General features: G+C 40.4%; 1 protein-coding gene across 2 annotated transcripts in view; it reads right to left on the reverse strand.

Annotated features, from left to right (window-relative positions):
- Positions 1-23,790, reverse strand: part of TTC29 (tetratricopeptide repeat domain 29) — a 358,654-nt gene that overhangs the window by 304,834 nt on the left and 30,030 nt on the right. For both annotated transcript variants that reach the window (XM_069744036.1, XM_069744037.1), the window contains exon 3: positions 17,956-18,039. In XM_069744036.1, coding sequence (XP_069600137.1) covers positions 17,956-18,039 — 84 coding nt within the window. The remainder of the gene's footprint in view (positions 1-17,955; positions 18,040-23,790) is intronic.

The raw sequence follows: 23,790 nt of genomic DNA on the forward strand, positions 1-23,790 counted from the left end.
AAATAAATCTTGCCAAATTAGACAAGGTGATTTTCTGGATTTGTTTTCTCATTTTGACTCTCATAGTTGTGGTCTACCTATGGTGTCAATTACAGGCCTCTCTCATCTTTTTAAGTGGGAGAACTTGCACAATTGGTGGCTGACTAAATACTTTTTTCCCCACTGTATATAGAACGGGTGTCTGATGCAGTGTTCCCTCTAAAATGTGAGCTCTGGAAAGAAAAGAGTTAAAGCAAAGTAATAGAGATGTCCAGCGGCCAATAATAGCTGTAAATGTTAGTAGAGTGTGGAAAGGTTTAACCCTATAATTCTCCTGGCAAGGTATATACAGTATTTCTTGAACGTGTCAAATTTCTTCAAAACAATTTAACTGTAAGATTTTTTGGTATTTGAAAATGTGAAGCTTTGCCGACTACACAAATAAAGCTCTGTTCAGTTCACAATATATATGTGAACAAGTTTAGTGCATGCACCAGGAAAGCACCCGGGACATACAACAAATTCACCAGATTTTCTTATGTCATGTGGATGCGCGTCTCCATGCTTCTCCAGGAGGTAGGTAAAGACAACACTACAACCTGATGTGCTTAATACAATTATAGAGTTCTCGTTTTTATTGATTCCTGTTGAAAGTCCAAAGAATATCCTTTTGGTTTCTATGTGGGCAGTTCAGTTTGGGCTTGATGTTCTATGTAGCAGGTAAGAAGTTGGGTTAAGGCAGTAGGGAGGAATGGAAAGAAGTGTAAGAAAAGGAATACCACTCCTATTTACAAGGGTGTCAGACTAAGAAAAAGCAACCCCAGTGGATACTGCTTTTAATAAAAGCCCGAAGAACAGCCTTGCTAGTAGGCAAGGGGACGGTAGTGTAGGTAGGGTCATGTTGTTGATGTTTATAGGGATTCAATAATCAGGAAGACGGAAAGAATAATTTGTCATCCAAACTACCTCAATCGAATGGTTATTGTTTCCCTGGTGCCAAGGTTCCAAGTGTGGTGGAACAGGTTGATAAATTATGGCAGAGGTCTGGTGATGATCCAGCTTTCACGGCCACATGGAAATTTAATGTCAGAATAAGTGTTAGGTGGAGGATACTTAACACTAATTTTAAAGAATAAGATTGCAAGATGAAGAGAAGCACATTCAAGGTGGTACTCTTTGGAATACTGCCCATGTCACACACAACACATACAAAACAGTGGGAATTTAGGGAATTAAATGCATGGCTTAAAGATCTTACACTTATTCGTAGAAAGGCAATTAATACTAATAAAACTACTACTACTACTACTACTACTACTACTACTACTAATAAAGATGATGAAGAAGAAGAAAAGGGCATTTAGAATATACAAATCTGAGGATTCAGCTCTAAATTTTAAAAAATACAAACAGCTGGCTAGAATCTGTCAGCTGAATTAGAAAATAAACAGCAGGTAGCCAAGCAAAGAAAGAGAGAGATCCTGAGAAATGTTTGAAATATATAAATATTAAAAACCAAGTTCCGCACAAGTGGGTCCCCTAAATAATGGTAATGCAGAGTAGGTTACTGAGGAACAGGAGTAGGCAGGGCTCCTTAGCGCTGAACATACCAAAGAAGAGAGAGTAAGGGTATGTGCACATGTATTCCTGAGGTCTGCAGATTTTTCCGCAGCGGATTTGTGAACACCGCAGGTAAAAGGCACTGCTTTTTACCTGTGGATTTCCTGTGGAATTACCGCGGATTTACCACGATTTTTGTGCGGATTCCACTGCGGTTTTACACCTGCGGTTTTCTATTATGGAGCAGGTGTAAAACTGCTGCAGATTCCACACAAAGAATTGACATGCTGCAGAATGTAAACCGCTGCATTTCTGCGCATTTTTTCCACAGTATGTGCACTGCGGATTGCATTTCCCATAGGTTTACATGGTACTGTAAACGCATGGGAAACTGTTGCGGACCCGCAGCTGCAGAAACGCTACAGATCTGAAGCAAAATCCGCAGCGTGTGAACATAGCCTCACTGTTGTAACCAATCCCAGTGACCTTAATACATCAACTAATTTACTTAGTGACCAAATTTGGATATGGTCCAAGCTAAGTGACATAAAAGAGATGTGAACAAGGCCCAGATGGGCTGCATCCACAAGTTAGTAAGTTATTGCTGTGTCCCCTTTAGAGACTCTCTAGTGAATGGTTCTGGCCCGAGCAACTTGTACAAAGCTAATGTGGTGCCCATTTTCAAAAAGAGTTTCAGTTCTTTCCCAGTTAATTATTGTGTGAAAAATGTTTGAGGGAGTTGTAACAGACAATACAGAAGTATGTGGTAACAAAATAACATTTTAAGTGATTGCAAACATGGTTTTTCTAAGAACAGAAGTCAAAGTAACATAACACATTTTGAAGAGGTGAGAAGAAACCTGGACAGAGGGGTAGTTGTGCATATAGTATTTTCAGACTTTGTAAAGAAATTTCACACTGTCTACATACACGATTAATGGGTAAACTCTATAGGTTTAGAATATATGGTTTCTAATTGTATTAAAAATTGTTTCAAAGACTACACCCAGAGAATTGTGAATAACAACTGCTACTCTGAATAGTCTCCGGTGTACTTCAAGGTTTAATGTTGGGTTCGCTAGTGTATAACTTATTTATTCATTATATAAAAGATTGGAGCAATAGTGTTGTTCCTATTTTTGCAGATGACACTAAACTGTTATATGGTGCAGTCTATGGAAGTTGTTCATAAGGTACAGGCTGACTTAGATAAAGTAAGTGTCTGAGCACCCACTTGGTACGTAAGGTTCAATGTGGATAAATGTAAAGTTGTAAAGTGTTGCACTAGTAACATCCGGGCATCATAGGTTGTAGGGAGAGTAAAACTAGGAGAGTCACTTGTAGAAAAGGATCTAGATGTACTTGTGGATCGCGAACTAAATAACAAAATGCAATGTCAGCAGATTCTAAGGCCAGCAGGGCACCGTCATGTGCTAAAAGAGGCATGGACTTGGGAGACAGCGACATAATACTATAGCAATACTACCACTTTACAAAGCATTAGTACGATCTTATATATGATATACAGTTCAGTTCTGGGTAAAAGTTCATAGAAAGGATGCCTTGGAGTTAGGGACATGGAGGAATTTAGTTATGAGGAAAGATTAAAGCCCGATTCATTAAGTTGTAAACGCCTGTCTCAATAAATTGGTGTACGGCCATTTAATGAATCAGTCGAGACTGGACTAAGATTTCTTGTGTAAGGCATGCCACTACTAATCATAAATGACATGGGTTGGCATTACCTCATCCCCGTCCTGCCCGAGCTCCACCACGTTGGCGCAGCTGGACAAAAATGGTGTGAAAAAGGTAAAAGTTATAACATTTTTGTGCGCAATCCCATGTTGCATAAAAATGTTGAGACTTTTTGAAGTAAACACCTTAATGAATCTTGGCCTACAAGAATTACATTAGTTTAGTGCTCAGAAAAGAGGGATGGGGGCATTATTAACTTGCACAAGTATGTTAATGACTCATACAAAAAATATGGACAAAAGCTATTCTGTGTATAAAATCACAGTTGATCCAGTTGATTGACACTCAAGATCAGGAGAGAAAAACTAGCTGGGTTTTGTATTCTTAACGGAATCCACATCAAAGAAAGTGACATGTATTTTTTTCCCAGCTTTAAGAACTTGCATGACCAGCAATGTGGCATTCCCATTGAAATCCAAAACCAGGAGTAGCTCGAAAACATTGAACAAATCTTTTCATTATAGTTTCTCTCTCTGTAAGCTCTGCTACAAATTATGGCTTACAATCGCTGATAAAATACTGATCAAAATATGTGATTATGGTCGACCTCTACTAGTGAGATCATTATACTCAATGAGGATTTAAGCAAAGATAAATTTTAATTTATAGCACTTTACTTTAGAACTTGGCAGATTGCATACTTATTTTGAATTGTTAATAACTGCCTCAAATTGTAAAAAAAAAAAAAAAAAAAAAAAATCAGGATCAGATGTTTAGTGTAAAAATAATTTTACTTAACTCCTAACATAAAATGGTTGGAAATTTAACTAAGTACTATTGGCTAACCAGTGTAATAGTACTAGACTACAAGCTTCTAGGTGATTACATAGAACCAATTTGGGGTTTAGTGTGAAATTGTGTCCAATTTGCATTTTTTTCTTTGTTTTTTTTCGTGTTGTTCTAATACACACAAAGGAAACAAACATGTGTATAACAAAACAAGTGTAACTGCAATAATTTTCTGGGCAAAATATTTCATTTTCTGGAACAATTTTTGCCAACAATTTCTGCCATGATTGTATGTATTGTTTTCATCATAAATGCGTTCACTAAAAGAACTTTTGTGCTTCAATGTACAATTTTTTATGCAACTATAGTATGATCCATGTAACATGGGATTCGGACGTATGTGCCAACGGGGCCATGGACTATAATGGTGCTGACAGAGTGAATTACATAATTTTCAAGTATACGCCTACTGGTGGCGGACACTCAGATGCAGACTTCCACATTTCTTTTCGCTCAATACAGGGTGTCCAAAAGTATACATATAGACAATGGATGTATATCTATGTTAGTCCAAAATTGATTTGATACATTTCTTTTCTTGTCTGATTGGTACAAATCTGCCAAAAATATTATCTGCATGCCTCTGAGTAACCCTCTAGAATTAGATTCACTAAGGTCTTATGCTCACATAGAGGAATCCTTTTACGGCTCTGTCCAAAGAAGAACTGTAATGCCATGTTCACACATTGAAGACTGGCTGCAGATTTGTGTTGCCGATTCCATGTGTGAACACAGAGTAATATGGCTGTGTGCACGATTCCTAATGGTCCAGCTATACATGAATTCGCATAACCAAATAGACGATTGAAATTCATATACATAGATTAGTATTGGATGACTTACAAGTACCTTCAGTACCCTACCTTCATCTCCTTCTTTCAATTGTGCCCTCTGGAATCCACAGTCTGTATGTAACAAACTTCCTTTCCTGCACAATTACTTTCTGAACAACTCTCTGAATCTGTTGGCCCTCACTGAAACCTGGATTCAGGACTCTGACACTATCTCCCCTGCTGCCATTTCCCATGGTGACTTACAATTCCCCCATTCCGCGAGACCCACAAACAGACTTGGTGGTGGAGTCGGCATACTCCTGTCCCCACAATGCACTTTCCAGGTCATCCCCCCCAGCTCCATCAATCTCATTCCCTTCTTTTGAGGTCCACACCATCAGGCTCTTCCGTCCCCTCTCCCTCAGAGTAGTGGTCATATACCGGCCCTCAAGCTCACCCACCCACTTCCTTGACCACATCTCAGCCTGGCTGCCGCACTTGATGTCCTCAGAGCTACCAACCCTTATCTTGGGAGACTTCAACATCCCCATTAACAGCCCCACTTCCACATCTGCATCTCAGCTTATATCACTAACCACTTCTCTAGGCCTCTCACAGCTTTCAACCTCTGAAACACATAAAGACGGTAACACCCTTGACCTGGTCTTTGTCTTCTCTGTTCAATCTCAACTCACCGCTTCCCCTCTCTGACCACAAAATTCGCTCCTTCATGCTCACAAATCCTCGCCCACCCCAGCACACTCCTACCTACCACACATTCAGAAATCTACAAGCCATTAACCCTCATACACTTTCAGACTCCCTACACTCATCACTGTCCCCAATCTCCTCTTTTTTCCTGTCCTGATCTGGCTGTACACCACTACAATGACACTCTTAGAAGCAAGAACCACCCCTCACCCTCAGAACCTCCAAACACCAAGTAAAACAGCCCTGGCTCACATCGCAAACTCAACTTCTCCAGCAATGCTCTAGGAGTGCTTAACGTTTATGGAGGAAAACTCGCGCACCAGAAGACTTCATCCACTTCAAACCTATGTTAAAGGGAATCTGTCACCCCAAAATTGGCCTATAAACTAAGGCCACCGCCATCAGGGGCTTATCTCCAGCATTCTATAATGCTGTAAATAAGCCCCAATGTATGCTAAAAGATAAGAAAAAAAGGTTATATTATACTCTCCTAGGGGCGGTCCCACTGCGGTCCGGGTCCGATGGGCGTCGCGGTCCAGGTCCAGCACCTCCCATCTTCATATGATGACGTCCTCTTCTTGTCTTTCTACCGCGGCTCCTGCTGTGCGCAGGCGCCAGGCCTCTCTGACATTTCCCTGCGCCTACGCACTGCAGTACTTTGCTCTGCCCTCAAATGGGGAGACAAAGTATGCCTGCGCAGGGGCCGCGGCAGGAAGAAAAGAAGAGGACAACAGCGTATGAAGATGGGAGGCGCTGGACCCGGACCGCGACACCCATCGGACCGGACTGCACTGGGACCGCCCCTGGGTGAATATAATATAACCTGTTTTGCTTATCTTTCAGGTTACATTGGGGGCTTATCTACAGCATTACAGAATGCTGTAGATAAGCCCCTGATGCCAGTGGGCTTAGTTTATAGGCCAATTTTGGGGTGACGGATTCCCTTTAAGAACCTATAACTCTGCCCTTCACCTCGCCAAAGAGAACTACTTAACCATTCTGATCTCCTCACTCACCAGCAACCCCAAGAAACTTTTTGACACCTTTCACTCCCTCCTCAGGCCAAAAGCACAAGCCCCTATCACAGACATTTTTGGTGATTACCTGGCCTTCCACTTTATAAAGAAAATAGATAAAATCCGTCAGGAAATCCGCTCCCAACCACTAAGAGGTGTGACTCCCATCCCTCCCTGCATTTCCCCTGGCTCACTTTCCACATTTGATCCCATCACAGAAGAAGTCTCCAGAATCCGCTCTTCTTCTCGTCTGACTACATGCACTACTGACCCCATTCCCTCACATCTCCTCCAGTCACTCTCTCCTGTCATCACAACTCACCTAACTACAATCTTAAATCTCTCCCTGTCCTCGGGCATTTTCCCATCCTCTTTCAAACACTCTATCGTTACTCTATTACTAAAGAAACCCGCTCTCGACCCATCCTGCACAAATAACTACAGACCAGTCTCCAATCTCCCCTTCATCAATAAACTCTTGGAGCGCCTAGTCTACTCCTACCTTACCCGTTACCTCTCCATTCACTCCCTCCTAGACCCTTCACAGTCCGGCTTCCGCCCCCTACTCTCGACAGAAACTGCACTCATCAAAGTGACGACCTTCTGACAGCAAAATGTAATGGTGACCACTCTCTGCTCATTCTTCTTGACCTTTCTGCAGCTTTTGACACTGTTAACCACCATCTCCTACTCTCTAGGCTCCAGTCACTAGGCATTAAGAACACTGCTCTCTCCTGGTTGTCTTCCTATCTCACTGACTGCTCCTTCAGTGTTTTGTTTGCTAGCTCCATGACATCTCCTCTTCCTCTCGCTGTCGGGGTACATCAGGGCTCAGTCCTTGGCCCCCTTCTCTCTCTCTCTACACGGCCCCAATTGGACAGACCATCAGCAGATTTGGCTTTCAGTACCATCTTTATGCTGATGACAAACAACTATACACGTCAACCCCTGACCTTACCCCTGATGTACTACAGAATGCCAGTGACTGTCTATCCGCAGTCTCCAACATCATGTCCGCTCTATCTGAAATTCAACGTTTCCAAAACTGAACTTCTTCTGCTCCCACCGTCTACTAACCTCCATAAATCTGACATTTCGCTCTCCATTGGTGGCACCATAATAACACCCCGGCAGCAGTTGAGCAGTCTGGGTTTTATGTTTGACACCAATCTCTCCTTCACATCACATATACATTCTCTTGCCCGCTCGTGATGCTTACACCTAAAGAGCATCTCTAGAATCCGCTCTCTTCTCACCATGGAAACAAAAACCCTCACTGTCGCTTTGATCCACTCCCGCCTGGACTACTGCAATGCTCTATTAATTGGCCTCCCTGTTACTCGACTTTCCCCTCTCCAGTCCATCCTTAATGCAGCAGCCAGGGTCATCCATCTGGCTAATCGGTACTCGGATATGTCCGCTCTTCGCCAGTACTTACATTGGCTGCCAATTCATTATAGGATCCAATTCAAAGTACTTGTTTTCACCCACAAAGCTCTCCACAGTGAAACACCCACCTACGTCTCTTCCCTCATTTCTGTATCGGCCTAACCGATCGCTGCGTCCTGCAAATGACTTTCGACTAACCTCGGCACTAATCCGTACCTCCCACTCCCGACTCCAAGACTTCTCCCACACTGCACCAATCCTCTGGAATGCTCTACCCCAAGAAATTAGGACTATCCACAATTTGCATAGTTTCAGGTGCTCCCTCAAAATGCATTTGTTCATAGTGGCCTATCACATTCACTAATCAAAGTCATTTTATGTGTAAGTGTGTGTGTGTAGCTCATTCACTATCTCCATCTATCCCTCAAGATGTTTGGACCTTCATTGTATACACATTATTGTAAATACACACCTGTACCTTGTATCTCCCCCACCTCATTATAGATTGTAAGCTCTCATGAGCAGGGTCGTCTTATTTTGCTTTAATTATTGTATTGTTAACATTGTTACTTATGACTTGTGTTTTGAAACTGTTAAACTGTAAAGCGCTGTGGAATATGTTGGTGCTATATAAATAAAGATTATTGTTGTTATTATTATAAGTAGTGTAATGGAGGAAAGTTTGTCCCTTGGTACAACTCACTGTAATAATATCAAATTGTGGGTAAACCAGTAAATAATATTAGAATAGTATATTATTACAGAGTATTGGAAAAATAAACAGCTAAGTGGCAAATTCAGCTCTGCTGAATCCAGTATGACAAGCATCTAGGTGAGCTTATGTTTTTGTAATATAAAAAAACTCAACTGGCAGTGCTCTACAGGAAGAATTATCCTAAAAAGCATCATCGAAGATCGATCAGAAGAAATCTATTACCAATATTCACAAGGAAAGGAAATGTCAGAGGTTTCATGTAAGCAACAGACAGGTTGAATGGTCTCTGGGGGCATCTACTGGAAACCACAGAAAACTGCAGCATCTGAAGGCGCAAATGATGTCCTATAGAGGCATGAACGTATATCTAATAGTCTAAGTAGTAGCAAAAGCAAAAACAAAAGGAATATCTTCCGAGAAAAAAAAGGATTTATGATGAAAAAAGTCTAATGTTATTTATATAACAAAAAAAATGAATATATATTTTCTTAGAAAAAGGTGTTATCAAGATGAAAACATGTCTACGGTAATTTCCATCTGACTAAAACAAACGTGATATAATGGAAAAATCAGTACAGAATGCAGAGGATTGTAATTCATTCTATAAAAAGAATAGAAGACAAATAAATGCAAATAAATGTGATATTCATTGCACTTATGTTATGAGTTTACTGCCCCAATTGTACTGAAAAAATACCCATTGGCACAAATTCCTCTGAAAATCACTATTTCTAATGTCAATGCTTCTTATGGCTGTTTGAGAAAGGGGCACAGTCTTCAACTTTCAGTCTTTGTGACTGATTTATTGCTGCTTCTTCATGTATCTCTAAAATAGCCAGATGGTCATCAATATATTAAACCTGGAAACTCCTTTTAATCTTCATATGGGTTAACATGCCTCTATAATCTCTATGTTTTTACCACACTGCAGACTAAATGTTACACAGGGGTCCGTTGTTATATCAGAGCGCAGGCTGTAGAGTGTAATGATAACCTAGCCGCTTGTCAAATGTCCAGAACTGGAGGAACGTCTGATCTCGGGTGTTTAACACTTTGGTCCACCTGGTGCAAAAGTGAGTAAGGAATGATCAAAGCATGTTTCCGTATGTGATCAGGTCACCTAGTTTTCCGGTAGGAACTAGAGGATTCAGTGTTGTCATCCCTGGGGACCTAGAAAAGACGCCAGGGCCGATTGCAGCTTATTATTAAGGCACTCTAAGTGTAGCAAAAGTGACTGAGGGCATCATGAATCAACCCCTTACCGACATTGGGCGTAATAGTACGCCGATGTCGGTCTCCCTCCCTTTGATGTGGGCTCCGGCAGTGAGCCCACATCTTTCCTGGGACATGTCAGCTGTTTTGAACAGCTGACATGTGCCCGCAAAAGCCGAGGGTGGAATTGCGATCCACCTGCAGCTATTAATTAGTTAAATGCCTCTGTCAAACTCTGACAGCGGCATTTAAATGGCGCTTCCAGCAATCGCGCCAGAAATACGCACACTGGTGACCTGCGTCACGTGATCGCGGGGAACCGATGTGTTGGCACGACAACCTGGGGTCTCCTGGAAATCTCTATGGTTGTCAGTGCCAGACTGCTGTGAGCGCCACCCAGTGGTCGGAGCTCATAGCAAGTCAGCAATTCTCCTACATAGAGGCGATCTGACCATCGCCTCTATGTAGCAGAGCCGATCGTGCTATGGCAGCTTCTAGTCTCCTTTGGGCCAAAAGTTAAAAAAAAGTTTTTAAAAATATTAAAAAAAAAAAAAAATATAAAAGTTTTTTCCCCCATTCAAAATAAAACAATAGAAATAAAATCAAACCTACACATATTTGGTGTCGCCGCATTCAGAATCGCCCGATCTATCATTAAAAAAAAGGATTAACCTGATCGCTAAACGGCATTGCGAGAAAAAGTCAAAACGCCCAAATTATGTTTTTTTTGGTCGCCATGACATTGCATTAAAATGCAATAACGGGCGATCAAAAGATCATATCTGCACCAAAATGTTATCAATAAAAACGTCAGCTCGGCACGCAAAAACTAAGCCCTCACCCAACCCGAGATCACGAAAAATGAAAATGATATGGGTATCGGAAAATGGCGCAATTTTTTTCTTTTTTTTTTAACAAAGCTGGAATTTTTTTTCACAACTCAGATAAAAGAACCTAGACATGTTTGGTGTCTATGAACTCGTAATGACTTGGAGAATCACAATGGCAGGTCAGTTTTAGCATTTAGTGGACCTAGTAAAAAAGCCAAACAAAAAAACAAGTGTGGGATTGCACTTTTTTGTGTAATTTTACCGCCCTTGGAATGTTTTTCCTGTTTTCCAGTACACGACATGGTAAAAGCAATGGTGTCATTCAAAAATGTAACTCGTCCAGCAAAAAAATAAGCCCTCACATGGCCATATTGATGGAAAAATAAAAAAAGTTATGGCTCTGGAAAGAAGGGGAGCGAAAAACGAAAATGCAAAACCAAAAAAGCTCCGGAGGTGAAGGAGTTAAGTTTGGAACTGAAGACAAACTTGAGCAGTGAATTAAGTGATGAGGATTCCATTAAGTGGTTAAATAAACACTTTTCTTTAAAAAGATAAAACAAATCATCTTAACTCTATTAAAAAAAATGAAATGACATTTAAGCCTCATTCAGATGCCTGTTTTCTCACTGTTGTCATTATGATTTAAAAAGAGAAAACACAGTAGTTTGACAATAAATGGCTTCACCCAACCACTAACCATGAGAAAAGCTTTGGCGTTATCATTCATATTCTCTGAAAAAAGGCCAAGAAAGCAAAAATTCTGCTGGGGTATGTAAACTTTTCAGCTGTATGTATGTATGTATACATATATATATATATATATATATACATATATATATATATATATATATATTTATATACATACGTATATACTCGAGTATAAGCCGACCCGAGTATAAGCCGACCCCCCTAATTTTGCCACAAAAAACTGGGAAAACTTATTGACTCGAGTATAAGCCTAGGGTGGAAAATGCAGCAGCTACTGGTAAATTTCAAAAATAAAAATAGATGCTCCATACCGTTCATTATTGCCCATAGATGCTCCGTATACAACTGTGCCATATAGAATGCTCTGTACCGTTGATTATGGCCCCATAGATGCTCCATAGAAAGCTGTGCCACATATAATGCTCTGCACCGTTGATTATGGACCCATAGATGCTCCTTATAAAGCTGTGCCATATATAATGCTGCTGCTGGTGCTGCAATAAAAAAAAAAATCACATACTCACCTCTCTTGCTCAGGACGCCGGCGCTTTCAATATTTACCTGCTCCTCGTGTGGCTCCGTCTCCAGCACTGACGCTCAGCAGAGGGCGCGCACTGACTACGTCACCGCGTCCTCTGACCTGAGCGTCACTGCCAGAGGACGCTGCAGACGGAGCCGCACCGGAGCGAGGAGCAGGTAAATATCGCGCAGCGCTGCCCTCCCCGTATACTTACCTGCTCCGGCGCAGTCCCTGCAGTCCCTGGCTTCCCCGGCGCTGCAGCTTCTTCCTGTAATTGAGCGGTCACAGTTACCGATCATTTACAGCAATGAATATGCGGCTCCTCCCCTATGGGAGGTGGAGCCGCCTATTCATTTCTGTAATGAGCGGTATCATGTGACCACTCAGTACAGGAAGAATCTGCTGCGCCGGGGAAGCCAGGGACTGCAGGGACCGCGCCGGAGCAGGTAAGTATAACTACACAGCCCCCGCTCCCCCTCACCTGCCGACCCCTGGGTATATGACTCGAGTATAAGCCGAGAGGGGGACTTTCAGCCCAAAAAAATGGGCTGAAAATCTCGGCTTATACTCGAGTATATACGGTATATATATGTTTGTTATATCACTAAGTGATATCTGTAAATATAAACAATAATAACAATAATAATAATAGGAAAGTCAAGAGAGCGGGGCTGCTAACAGCAGTGAGAAACTGCACCAATGTAGTCAAAAATCTGTGCAGTTTTTTGAAAAAAAATAGCCAGCCATGATGTGACAGGGATATACAGTGGGGCAAAAAAGTATTTAGTCAGTCAGCAATAGTGTAAGATCCACCACTTAAAAAGATGAGAGGCGTCTGTAATTTACATCATAGGTAGACCTCAACTATGGGAGACAAACTGAGAAAAAAAAATCCAGAAAATCACATTGTCTGTTTTTTTAACATTTTATTTGCATATTATGGTGGAAAATAAGTATTTGGTCAGAAACAAAATTTCATCTCAATACTTTATAATATATCCTTTGTTGGCAATGACAGAGGTCAAACGTTTTCTGTAAGTCTTCACAAGGTTGCCACACACTGTTGTTAGTATGTTGGCCCATTCCTCCATGCAGATCTCCTCTAGAGCAGTGATGTTTTTGGCTTTTCGCTTGGCAACACGGACTTTCAACTCCCTCCAAAGGTTTTCTATAGGGTTGAGATCTGGAGACTGGCTAGGCCACTCCAGGACCTTGAAATGCTTCTTATGAAGCCACTCCTTCGTTGCCCTGGCGGTGTGCTTTGGATCATTGTCATGTTGAAAGACCCAGCCACGTTTCATCTTCAATGCCCTTGCTAATGGAAGGAGGTTTGCACTCAAAATCTCACGATACATGGCCCCATTCATTCTTTCATGTACCCGGATCAATCTTCCTGGCCCCTTTGCAGAGAAACAGCCCCAAAGCATAATGTTTCCACCACCATGCTTTACAGTAGGTATGGTGTTTGATGGATGCAACTCAGTATTCTTTTTCCTCCAAACATGACAAGTTGTGTTTCTACCAAACAGTTCCAGTTTGGTTTCATCACACCATAGGACATTCTCCCAAAACTCCTCTGGATCATCCAAATGCTCTCTAGCAAACTTCAGACGGACCCGGACATGTACTGGCTTAAGCAGTGGGACACGTCTGGCACTGCAGGATCTGAGTCCATGGTGGCGTAGTGTGTTACTTATGGTAGGCCTTGTTACATTGGTCCCAGCTCTCTGCAGTTCATTCACTAGGTCCCCCCGCGTGGTTCTGGGATTTTTGCTCACCGTTCTTGTGATCATTCTGACCCCACGGGGTGGGATTTTGCGTGGAGCCCCAGATCGAGGGAGATTATCAGTGGTCTTGTATGTCTTCCATTTTCTAATTATTGCTCCCACTGTTGATTTCTTCACTCCAAGCTGGTTGGCTATTGCAGATTCAGTCTTCCCAGCCTGGTGCAGGGCTACAATTTTGTTTCTGGTGTCCTTTGACAGCTCGTTGGTCTTCACCATAGTGGAGTTTGGAGTCAGACTGTTTGAGGGTGTGCACAGGTGTCTTTTTATACTGATAACAAGTTTAAACAGGTGCCATTACTACAGGTAATGAGTGGAGGAAAGAGGAGACTCTTAAAGAAGAAGTTACAGGTCTGTGAGAGCCAGAAATCTTGATTGTTTGTTTCTGACCAAATACTTATTTTCCACCATAATATGCAAATAAAATGTTAAAAAAAACAGACAATGTGATTTTCTGGATTTTTTTTTCTCAGTTTGTCTCCCATAGTTGAGGTCTACCTATGATGTAAATTACAGACGCCTCTCATCTTTTTAAGTGGTGGAACTTGCACTATTGCTGACTGACTAAATACTTTTTTGCCCCACTGTAAATTGATTTTTACTATGTCCTGGGAGTTTAAGGGTAAGTTCACACAGGGAGTTTGTGATGCTTTTTTCTGCAGCAAAACCTGATCTTCTTGGCAGGAAAGAAGCTGCGTCAAAAACGCATGTTTAGGTGCGTTTTTAGTGTGTATTTTTTGTCTTTGTCTATACTAATGTCCTTGGATTTTCAGCAGCAAAAACACAGCAAATAATGATACCTGTGTTTTTGCTGCATTTTTTCAACACCCATTCAAGTCAATGGGTGAAAAACACTGAAAAACGCAGCAAAAACACTGAAAGAAGTGACATGCTCTATGTCCAAAAACGCAGCAAAGCACAAAATACCGATCACACAAAAAACCAATGTGTGTGTGAGATTTCTGAAATCACATAGGGTATGTGCACACGCTGTGGATTTTGCTGCGGATCTGCAGCGTTTCCGCAGCTGCGGATCTGCAGCAGTTTCCCATGAGTTTACAGTACAATGTAAACCTATAGGAAACGAAATCTGCAGTGCACATGCTGCGGAAAAAACGCGCGGAAATGCAGCTTTTTATTTTCCGCAGCATGTCAATTCTTTGTGCGGAATCCGCAGCGTTTTTACACCTACTCCAATAGAAAACTGCAGATGTAAAACAGCAGCGGAATACGCAATAGAAACCGCGATAAATCCGCAGGAAAAAACAGCGGTTTTGCACTGTCGATTTATCAAATCCGCTGCGGAAAAATCCACAGAGGAGCATTCTACGTGTGCACATACCCATAGGCTTTGCTGGTACTGTAAAAAGCAGCTGAACATTAGCATAAAAAACCGAAGCAAAAAAACCCCCTGTGTGAACTTACCCTACTAAACATTTTATTTATGTGCCACATTTTTAGACACATGCAAAACCTGAAGAAAAGCATGGTTCCTTAGCCATCATCCAAAGAAGTTAAACCTGCTTATGCTGTACATGACAGTTTAATATGTCCAGGAACTGTCAAAATGCTAAAAGTCAATAACTTGCATTTTGACCCCTTTTTAATTGGGGGGATCCTTTTCAACAGCAGCACAACAGGACGGTAGCACGGTGGCTCAGTGGTTAGTACTGCAGCCTTGCAGCACTGGGGTCCTGGGTCAAATCCCACCAAGGACAACATCTGCAAGGAGTTTGTGTCTTCTCCCTGGGTTTCCTCCCATACTCCAAAGACATACTGATAGGGAATATAGATTGTGAGCCCCAATGGGTTCAGTGATGATAATGTGTGCACATTGCTGAGGAATATAGCGCTATATAAGCAAAGCATAATAAATAACAGGAGCAGATACTTCCTTTCACTCGCATACACTGTATCATGACTTGCTTTTTCCAAACTAAAGGCCCACCTTTTTCTTAGTTATGCCAGTATGCAGCAAAAGAGACAGAAAAGCAGGAGAAAAGAAACAACGGCTCCATTATGTAATCCATCTCAGCATCTTTGCTGGTCACGTTCAGTGGACAGCAAGTTGGACAAAAGGGAAACATCTATTGACCATCACTTTGAAGTGATTTTTTTTGCAGAAGTGTGACATCGTTTTTGGGGGTAGGATCATTTTTGAAATTCGTGGCTTGTAGATCGACTATTTGGAACTTTATCAAATTAGATGAATCTGCTTGAAAATGGCAACTTAAACTCTAGCAAGTTATGCAGTTAGCCATTATGAAACTTATTTATTTTTTTAATCTATGTCTATGCCTCGGATTTGGAGCTCTGTATCACGGAAACCGAGCCTCAATCAATGAAACAAATATCCTAAAAAATAAGAAGCTATAAACCTAATTACAGTTTCTTCTTAATGGCTTTCAAGGGCGTTCAAGGATGGACATTCACTATGAAGTTTCCAGTATGGTACATGTAGTTCCTACAGGTGACTATTAAAGCAATATAGGCACTCTGAGTGCTCGCCATACTGTACCTCCATGAACAAAGGTTCTAGGGAAGAATACTGAACCTTAGTAATACTGCATGCAAAGAAAGATTCCACAATTATGTTCCATGAATCCAGCAGTAAAAAGCTTTGTAAATGGTGTTAAATTGGAAGTACCCAGAGGTGTTGTGTGGGGGTCACAGCAGTGTAAGAGCATTGTATTACTTACTAATCAGTACAACATGGACTTATACGGCCATGTTCATGAGTCCTATTACTGATACTGAGTGTCAGGCTCAGACAATTAAAAAGGTGATTATTAGTTTTTAATGAAAAAGTTACACACATTCTATGAACTGTACATGTTTTAGGGTATACTATTATTCAAGAAATGTTGATTTCTCTTACGCTCTCACAAACATCAGGAGAATTTAATCCCTGCATATTGGAAATGAAACATGTTCAGCATACGCCAACGTTCAATCTTTTATGACACCATTGGGATGATGGCTTTCGGATCACATACTGGAAATGAGACAAACAAATGAATAGGGCTTTTATCAAATTGGAAAACCGCACCTATAGGATAAGTAGAATCATTGGAATTTCATAAACTCACGGAGAAATGCTGCAATGTAGAAACACCAAACTTTTCAACTTTACAGGATTAATAAAAACAACTGGTGCAAAAAACTTTTCTTTCTTCTGTATTTTATTACAGAAGTATGTCATGTAATTTAAGGTTTGATGAGGTTTTGCAAGTAAAATTCTGTTTCCTCTGCACTCGCTAATAGTCATGAGAATCTGTAGTTTGCACCTTCACATTAAAAATGCATTTCATTTTTTTTCTAAATTATTCACCCCGCCTTTTATCCAGATCATGTCTTTGAAAGGAGGATGAGGATAATAAATGGAATAATTCATGATTTCCCATTAAATATGAAAGTTTCTTTTACAGAGTTTAGAAAGTGAAGTTGTACATAATGTGCAGGACTTCATTAGAACTTTTTTTAACCTTTTTTATGAAGAATTATTAAATCTCAGTGGCTGCAGTAAGTATATGTGGAAATGCCGAACCCAATGTCTTGCACAATGGGGGCAGCGTATGGTTAATAGCAACACAAACTATATGATGATTGCAAAAAGAGCTCGACCCGACGTCCGCCGACATAGGTAGAAGAAAAACAAGTTGTATTAATAATAAAAAAAAGTTTTATTTGCTAGGCTTTACAGTAAACTAGTGAAAACTGTGTTTTATTATTCTCTCCTCCGTCATGTAGGAATTACAAAGTAGCAAAAGTATAAAAGGATTCAGTAACATTACACTAATAGCACCTGTGCAAATACATTAGCGCTTATTACATTACAGGGTTAAAATTTGGCACTCACAGTGGACTTTATATTTTCTGCAAGATTTTTTTATAATGCAGTGTGTGCTGAAGATCTACGTTCTATGCACCGATATGTCATCTGATGCTTGTAGGAAAAAATTCTTGGAAATATTAGAATTTAAAAAAATCTAAATAATAAAAAATATGTATTTGCTATCAATTAAATGCATACATACGAGGATATAAGGGGGGATAAAAATACATTTTAATGTCATATTTGTCATGAGGTACAATCCCCGTAAAACAATTCTACCCTAAGCAGCGAGCAGATTCCAGAATATCTGATATGTCTTCATCTCCTTTTGTATACTCCCCGAAAAAAAAAATGCACGTCAAATTTACAGCAAACTCACATTGCAGTTTCCTCTTTTGACAGCTCTTTGATATTCTTCTGCCGATGATGATCTTTGACATCTTTTTCCCCGATCAAGTGAATCCTGAATTAAAATAAAGGCAGAGAAAAAAATTATGGAACAAATTCATAATGTCCTGCTCCTGCAATAAATTCTGTAAATAACATTTACAGTGATTATTTCATCCTCATCACAACTCACTATATGAAGTGTATCCAGATGTTTCTCTAAAAAAAATATGTACTTTGCAGAGCTTATTTTATTTCTGAGAATAACTGGTGTTCCTATGCTTCTTTTATTACAGGTTTTGTAAAAAAAAAACATAAAAAAATGTTCATTTGAGTCATTGTTCTGAAATAATGAAGATATTTCTACTATCTAATTAACTCTAAATTAAAAATTGTTATTTCTTGGATTTATTTAAGAGGTTTTTCTGCACATTCTAGAGTATGCATTTGAAGATCTAATGTAAGTTTATCAATAACCCGCACCAATCCATATTTCACACAGTTGTATAGTATTTTAATATAGAATTGATTGACTATCAATTAAGTAAAAGTACATTTGTTTTCACAGCACTGTTAACAAGCTCTGGTAGTTACAGCAATAAAACAATCACATATTACGGCATCTCCTGGGCTTCATCATTTGGAAAGCAGCCATGAAAAGTACTAGTTTCACTGCAGTATGGCTCTAATAAAATAAGAACAAACCTACAGATTTACTAAAAAATGTTAATGTCTTAGGATACGGCATCAAAATATATGAAATAATGGAAAAAAAATCTAAATTATTTATTCATCTAATTCTGTATCAAAATATGATTATTATTTAAATGTAAGTGTTTAAATATACATACACATACAGCTCTGGCAAAAATTAAGAGACCACTGCAAAATGTTCAATTTGTCTGATTTTTCTCTTTATAGGTATATTTTTGAGTAAAATGTTAATTGTTAATTGTTCTTTTATTCTATACACTACTGACATGTCTCCAAAGTTCCAAGCAATATACTTTGTATTTATTTTCTGAAAAATGAGAAATGGTCAAAATAACCAAAAAAATGCATTGCTTGCAGACTTCAAATAATGCAAAAACAAACCAAGTTCATAATCATTTAGAAGTAACAATACTAATGTTTTAACTCAGGAAGAGTTCAGAAATCAATATTTTGTGGAATAACCATGATATTTAATCACACCTTTCATGTGTATTGGCATGCTTTCCACCAGTCTTTCACACTGCTTCTTGGTGTTACCTTATGCCACTCCTGGTGCAAAAATTTAAGCAGTTCTTTGTTTGATGGCTTGATTACATTCCAGAGGTTTTCAATGGGGTTCAGGTCTGGAGATTGGGCTGGCCATGACAGGGATTTGATGTGGTGGTCCTTCATCCAGACCTTGATTGACCTAGCTGTGTGGCATGACGCATTGTCTTGCTGGAAAATCCAGTCCCCAGAGTTGGGGAACATTGCTTGAGCAGAAGGAATCAACTGTTTTCCAGGATAACCTTGTATGCGGCTTGATTCATACGTCCTTCGCAAAGATTAACCTGCCCAATGCCAGCTTTGCTGAAAGATCCCCAGATCATCACCGATCCTCCACCAAATTTCACAGAGGGTACAAGACACTGTGGCTTGTACGTCTCTCCAGGTCTCCGTGTAACCATTAGACGACCAGGTGTTGATCTGGGCATGCTTCAGCAAGGCTGGAATTGGGCAGGTTAATCTTTGCGAAGGACGTATGAATCAAGCCGCATACAAGGTTATCCTGGATAAACAGTTGATTCCTTCTGCTCCAGGCAATGTTTCCCAACTCTAAGGACTATTTTTTACAGCAGGACAATGCGTCATGCCACACAGCTAGGTCAATCAAGGTGTGGATGAAGAACCACCACATCAAATCCCTGTCATGGCCAGCCCAATCTCCAGACCTGAACCCCATTGAAAACTAACATAGTAACATAGTAACATAGTTAGTAAGGCCGAAAAAAGACATTTGTCCATCCAGTTCAGCCTATATTCCATCATAATAAATACCCAGATCTACGTCCTTCTACAGAACCTAATAATTGTATGATACAATATTGTTCTGCTCCAGGAAGACATCCAGGCCTCTCTTGAACCCCTCGACTGAGTTCGCCATCACCACCTCCTCAGGCAAGCAATTCCAGATTCTCACTGCCCTAACAGTAAAGAATCCTCTTCTATGTTGGTGGAAAAACCTTCTCTCCTCCAGACGCAAAGAATGCCCCCTTGTGCCCGTCACCTTCCTTGGTATAAACAGATCCTCAGCGAGATATTTGTATTGTCCCCTTATATACTTATACATGATTATTAGATCGCCCCTCAGTCGTCTTTTTTCTAGACTAAATAATCCTAATTTCGCTAATCTATCTGGGTATTGTAGTTCTCCCATCCCCTTTATTAATTTTGTTGCCCTCCTTTGTACTCTCTCTAGTTCCATTATATCCTTCCTGAGCACCGGTGCCCAAAACTGGACACAGTACTCCATGTGCGGTCTAACTAGGGATTTGTACAGAGGCAGTATAATGCTCTCATCATGTGTATCCAGACCTCTTTTAATGCACCCCATGATCCTGTTTGCCTTGGCAGCTGCTGCCTGGCACTGGCTGCTCCAGGTAAGTTTATCATTAACTAGGATCCCCAAGTCCTTCTCCCTGTCAGATTTACCCAGTGGTTTCCCATTCAGTGTGTAATGGTGATATTGATTCCTTCTTCCCATGTGTATAACCTTACATTTATCATTGTTAAACCTCATCTGCCACCTTTCAGCCCAAGTTTCCAACTTATCCAGATCCATCTGTAGCAGAATACTATCTTCTCTTGTATTAACTGCTTTACATAGTTTTGTATCATCTGCAAATATCGATATTTTACTGTGTAAACCTTCTACCAGATCATTAATGAATATGTTGAAGAGAACAGGTCCCAATACTGACCCCTGCGGTACCCCACTGGTCACAGTGACCCAGTTAGAGACTATACCATTTATAACCACCCTCTGCTTTCTACCACTAAGCCAGTTACTAACCCATTTACACACATTTTCCCCCAGACCAAGCATTCTCATTTTGTGTACCAACCTCTTGTGAGGCAAGGTATCAAACGCTTTGGAAAAATCGAGATATACCACGTCCAATGACTCACCGTGGTCCAGCCTATAGCTTACCTCTTCATAAAAACTGATTAGATTGGTTTGACAGGAGCGATTGCTCATAAACCCATGCTGATATGGAGTTAAACAGTTATTCTCATTGAGATAATCCAGAATAACATCCCTCAGAAACCCTTCAAATATTTTACCAACAATAGAGGTTAGACTTACTGGCCTATAATTTCCAGGTTCACTTTTAGAGCCCTTTTTGAATATTGGCACCACATTTGCTATGCGCCAGTCCTGCGGAACAGACCCCGTCGCTATAGAGTCCCTAAAAATAAGAAATAATGGTTTATCTATTACATTACTTAGTTCTCTTAGTACTCGTGGGTGTATGCCATCCGGACCCGGAGATTTATCTATTTTAATCTTATTTAGCCGGTTTCGCACCTCTTCTTGGGTTAGATTGGTGACCCTTAATATAGGGTTTTCATTGTTTCTTGGGATTTCACCTAGCATTTCATTTTCCACCGTGAATACCGTGGAGAAAAAGGTGTTTAATATGTTAGCTTTTTCCTTGTCATCTACAACCATTCTTTCCTCACTATTTTTTAAGGGGCCTATATTTTCAGTTTTTATTTTTTTACTATTGATATAGTTGAAGAACAGTTTGGGATTAGTTTTACTCTCCTTAGCAATGTGCTTCTCTGTTTCCTTTTTGGCAGCTTTAATTAGTTTTTTAGATAAAGTATTTTTCTCCCTATAGTTTTTTAGAGCTTCAATGGTGCCATCCTGCTTTAATAGTGCAAATGCTTTCTTTTTACTGTTAATTGCCTGTCTTACTTCTTTGTTTAGCCACATTGGGTTTTTCCTATTTCTAGTCCTTTTATTCCCACAAGGTATAAACCGCTTACACTGCCTATTTAGGATGTTCTTAAACATTTCCCATTTATTATCTGTATTCTTATTTCTGAGGATATTGTCCCAGTCTACCAGATTAATGGCATCTCTAAGCTGGTCAAACTTTGCCTTCCTAAAGTTCAGTGTTTTTGTGACTCCCTGACAAGTCCCCCTAGTGAAAGACAGGTGAAACTGTACAATATTGTGGTCGCTATTTCCTAGATGCCCAACCACCTGCAGATTTGTTATTCTGTCAGGTCTGTCAGATAGTATTAGGTCTAAAAGTGCTGCTCCTCTGGTTGGATTCTGCACCAATTGTGAAAGATAATTTTTCTTGGTTATTAGCAGAAACCTGTTGCCTTTATGGGTTTCACAGGTTTCTGTTTCCCAGTTAATATCCGGGTAGTTAAAGTCCCCCATAACCAGGACCTCATTATGGGTTGCAGCTTCATCTATCTGCTTTAGAAGTAGACTTTCCATGGTTTCTGTTATATTTGGGGGTTTGTAACAGACCCCAATGAGAATTTTGTTACCATTTTTCCCTCCATGAATTTCGACCCATATGGACTCGACATCCTCATTTCCTTCGCTAATATCCTCCCTTAAAGTGGACTTTAGACAAGACTTTACATAGAGACAAACCCCTCCTCCTCTCCGATTTTTACGATCCTTTCTAAACAGACTGTAACCCTGTAAGTTAACTGCCCAGTCATAGCTTTCATCTAACCATGTCTCGGTTATTCCCACTATGTCAAAGTTACCTGTAGATATTTCTGCTTCTAGTTCTTCCATCTTGTTTGTCAGGCTTCTGGCGTTTGCGAGCATGCAGTTTAGAGGATTTTGTTTTGTTCCAATCTCCTCGCTGTGGATTGTTTTAGAAATGTTCTTACCTAAATGTTCTTACTTAAAGCGCTGCGGAATATGTTGGCGCTATATAAATAAAATTATTATTATTATTATTATTATTATTATAAATAAAATTATTATTTACCTCCCTTCTGAGTATGTTTTCCTGGGTCTTCTTTGTTCAAGTCTAATGTTTTTCTTCCCGTCCCCTCTTCTTCTAGTTTAACGCCCTCCTGATGAGTGTAGCGAGTCTTCTGGCGAATATGTGTTTCCCAGGTTTGTTGAGGTGAAGTCCGTCTCTGGCGAGGAGTCCATCGTACAAGTAATTCACACCGTGGTCCAGGAATCCGAATCCTTGTTGTCTGCATCATCGTCTTAGCCAGTTGTTTGCATCAAGGATCCTGTTCCATCTCCTGGTTCCATGCCCGTCTACTGGAAGGATAGAAGAAAAAACTACCTGTGCATCCAGTTCCTTTACTTTCTTCCCCAACTCTTCAAAGTCCTTGCAGATTGTCGGTAGGTCCTTCCTTGCCGTGTCATTGGTGCCAACATGTATCAGAAGAAATGGGTGGACGTCCTTGGAGCTGAAGAGCTTTGGTATCCTATCGGTCACATCCTTGATCATCGCACCTGGAAGGCAGCATACTTCTCTTGCAGTTATGTCCGGTCTGCAGATGGCTGCTTCTGTGCCTCTCAGTAGTGAGTCTCCCACCACCACCACTCTTCGTTGCTTCTTGCCTGTACTTTTTGCTGTCACTTGTTGCTGTGTGCCCTTTTCTTTTTTGCTTGCTGGTATTGCTTCATCCTTAGGTGTGCCATCTTCATCCTCTACAAAGATTTGATATCGGTTCTTCAGTTGTGTGGTTGGTGATTTCTACATGGTCTTCTTGCTTCTTTTGGTCACATGCTTCCACTCATCTGCTTTTGGAGGTTCTCTGACACTTTTTTCACCTTCTGTGACCAGTAGAG

Source organism: Ranitomeya imitator, chromosome 1 (assembly GCF_032444005.1).
Source record: "Ranitomeya imitator isolate aRanImi1 chromosome 1, aRanImi1.pri, whole genome shotgun sequence".
NCBI classification, from domain to species: Eukaryota; Metazoa; Chordata; class Amphibia; order Anura; family Dendrobatidae; genus Ranitomeya; species Ranitomeya imitator.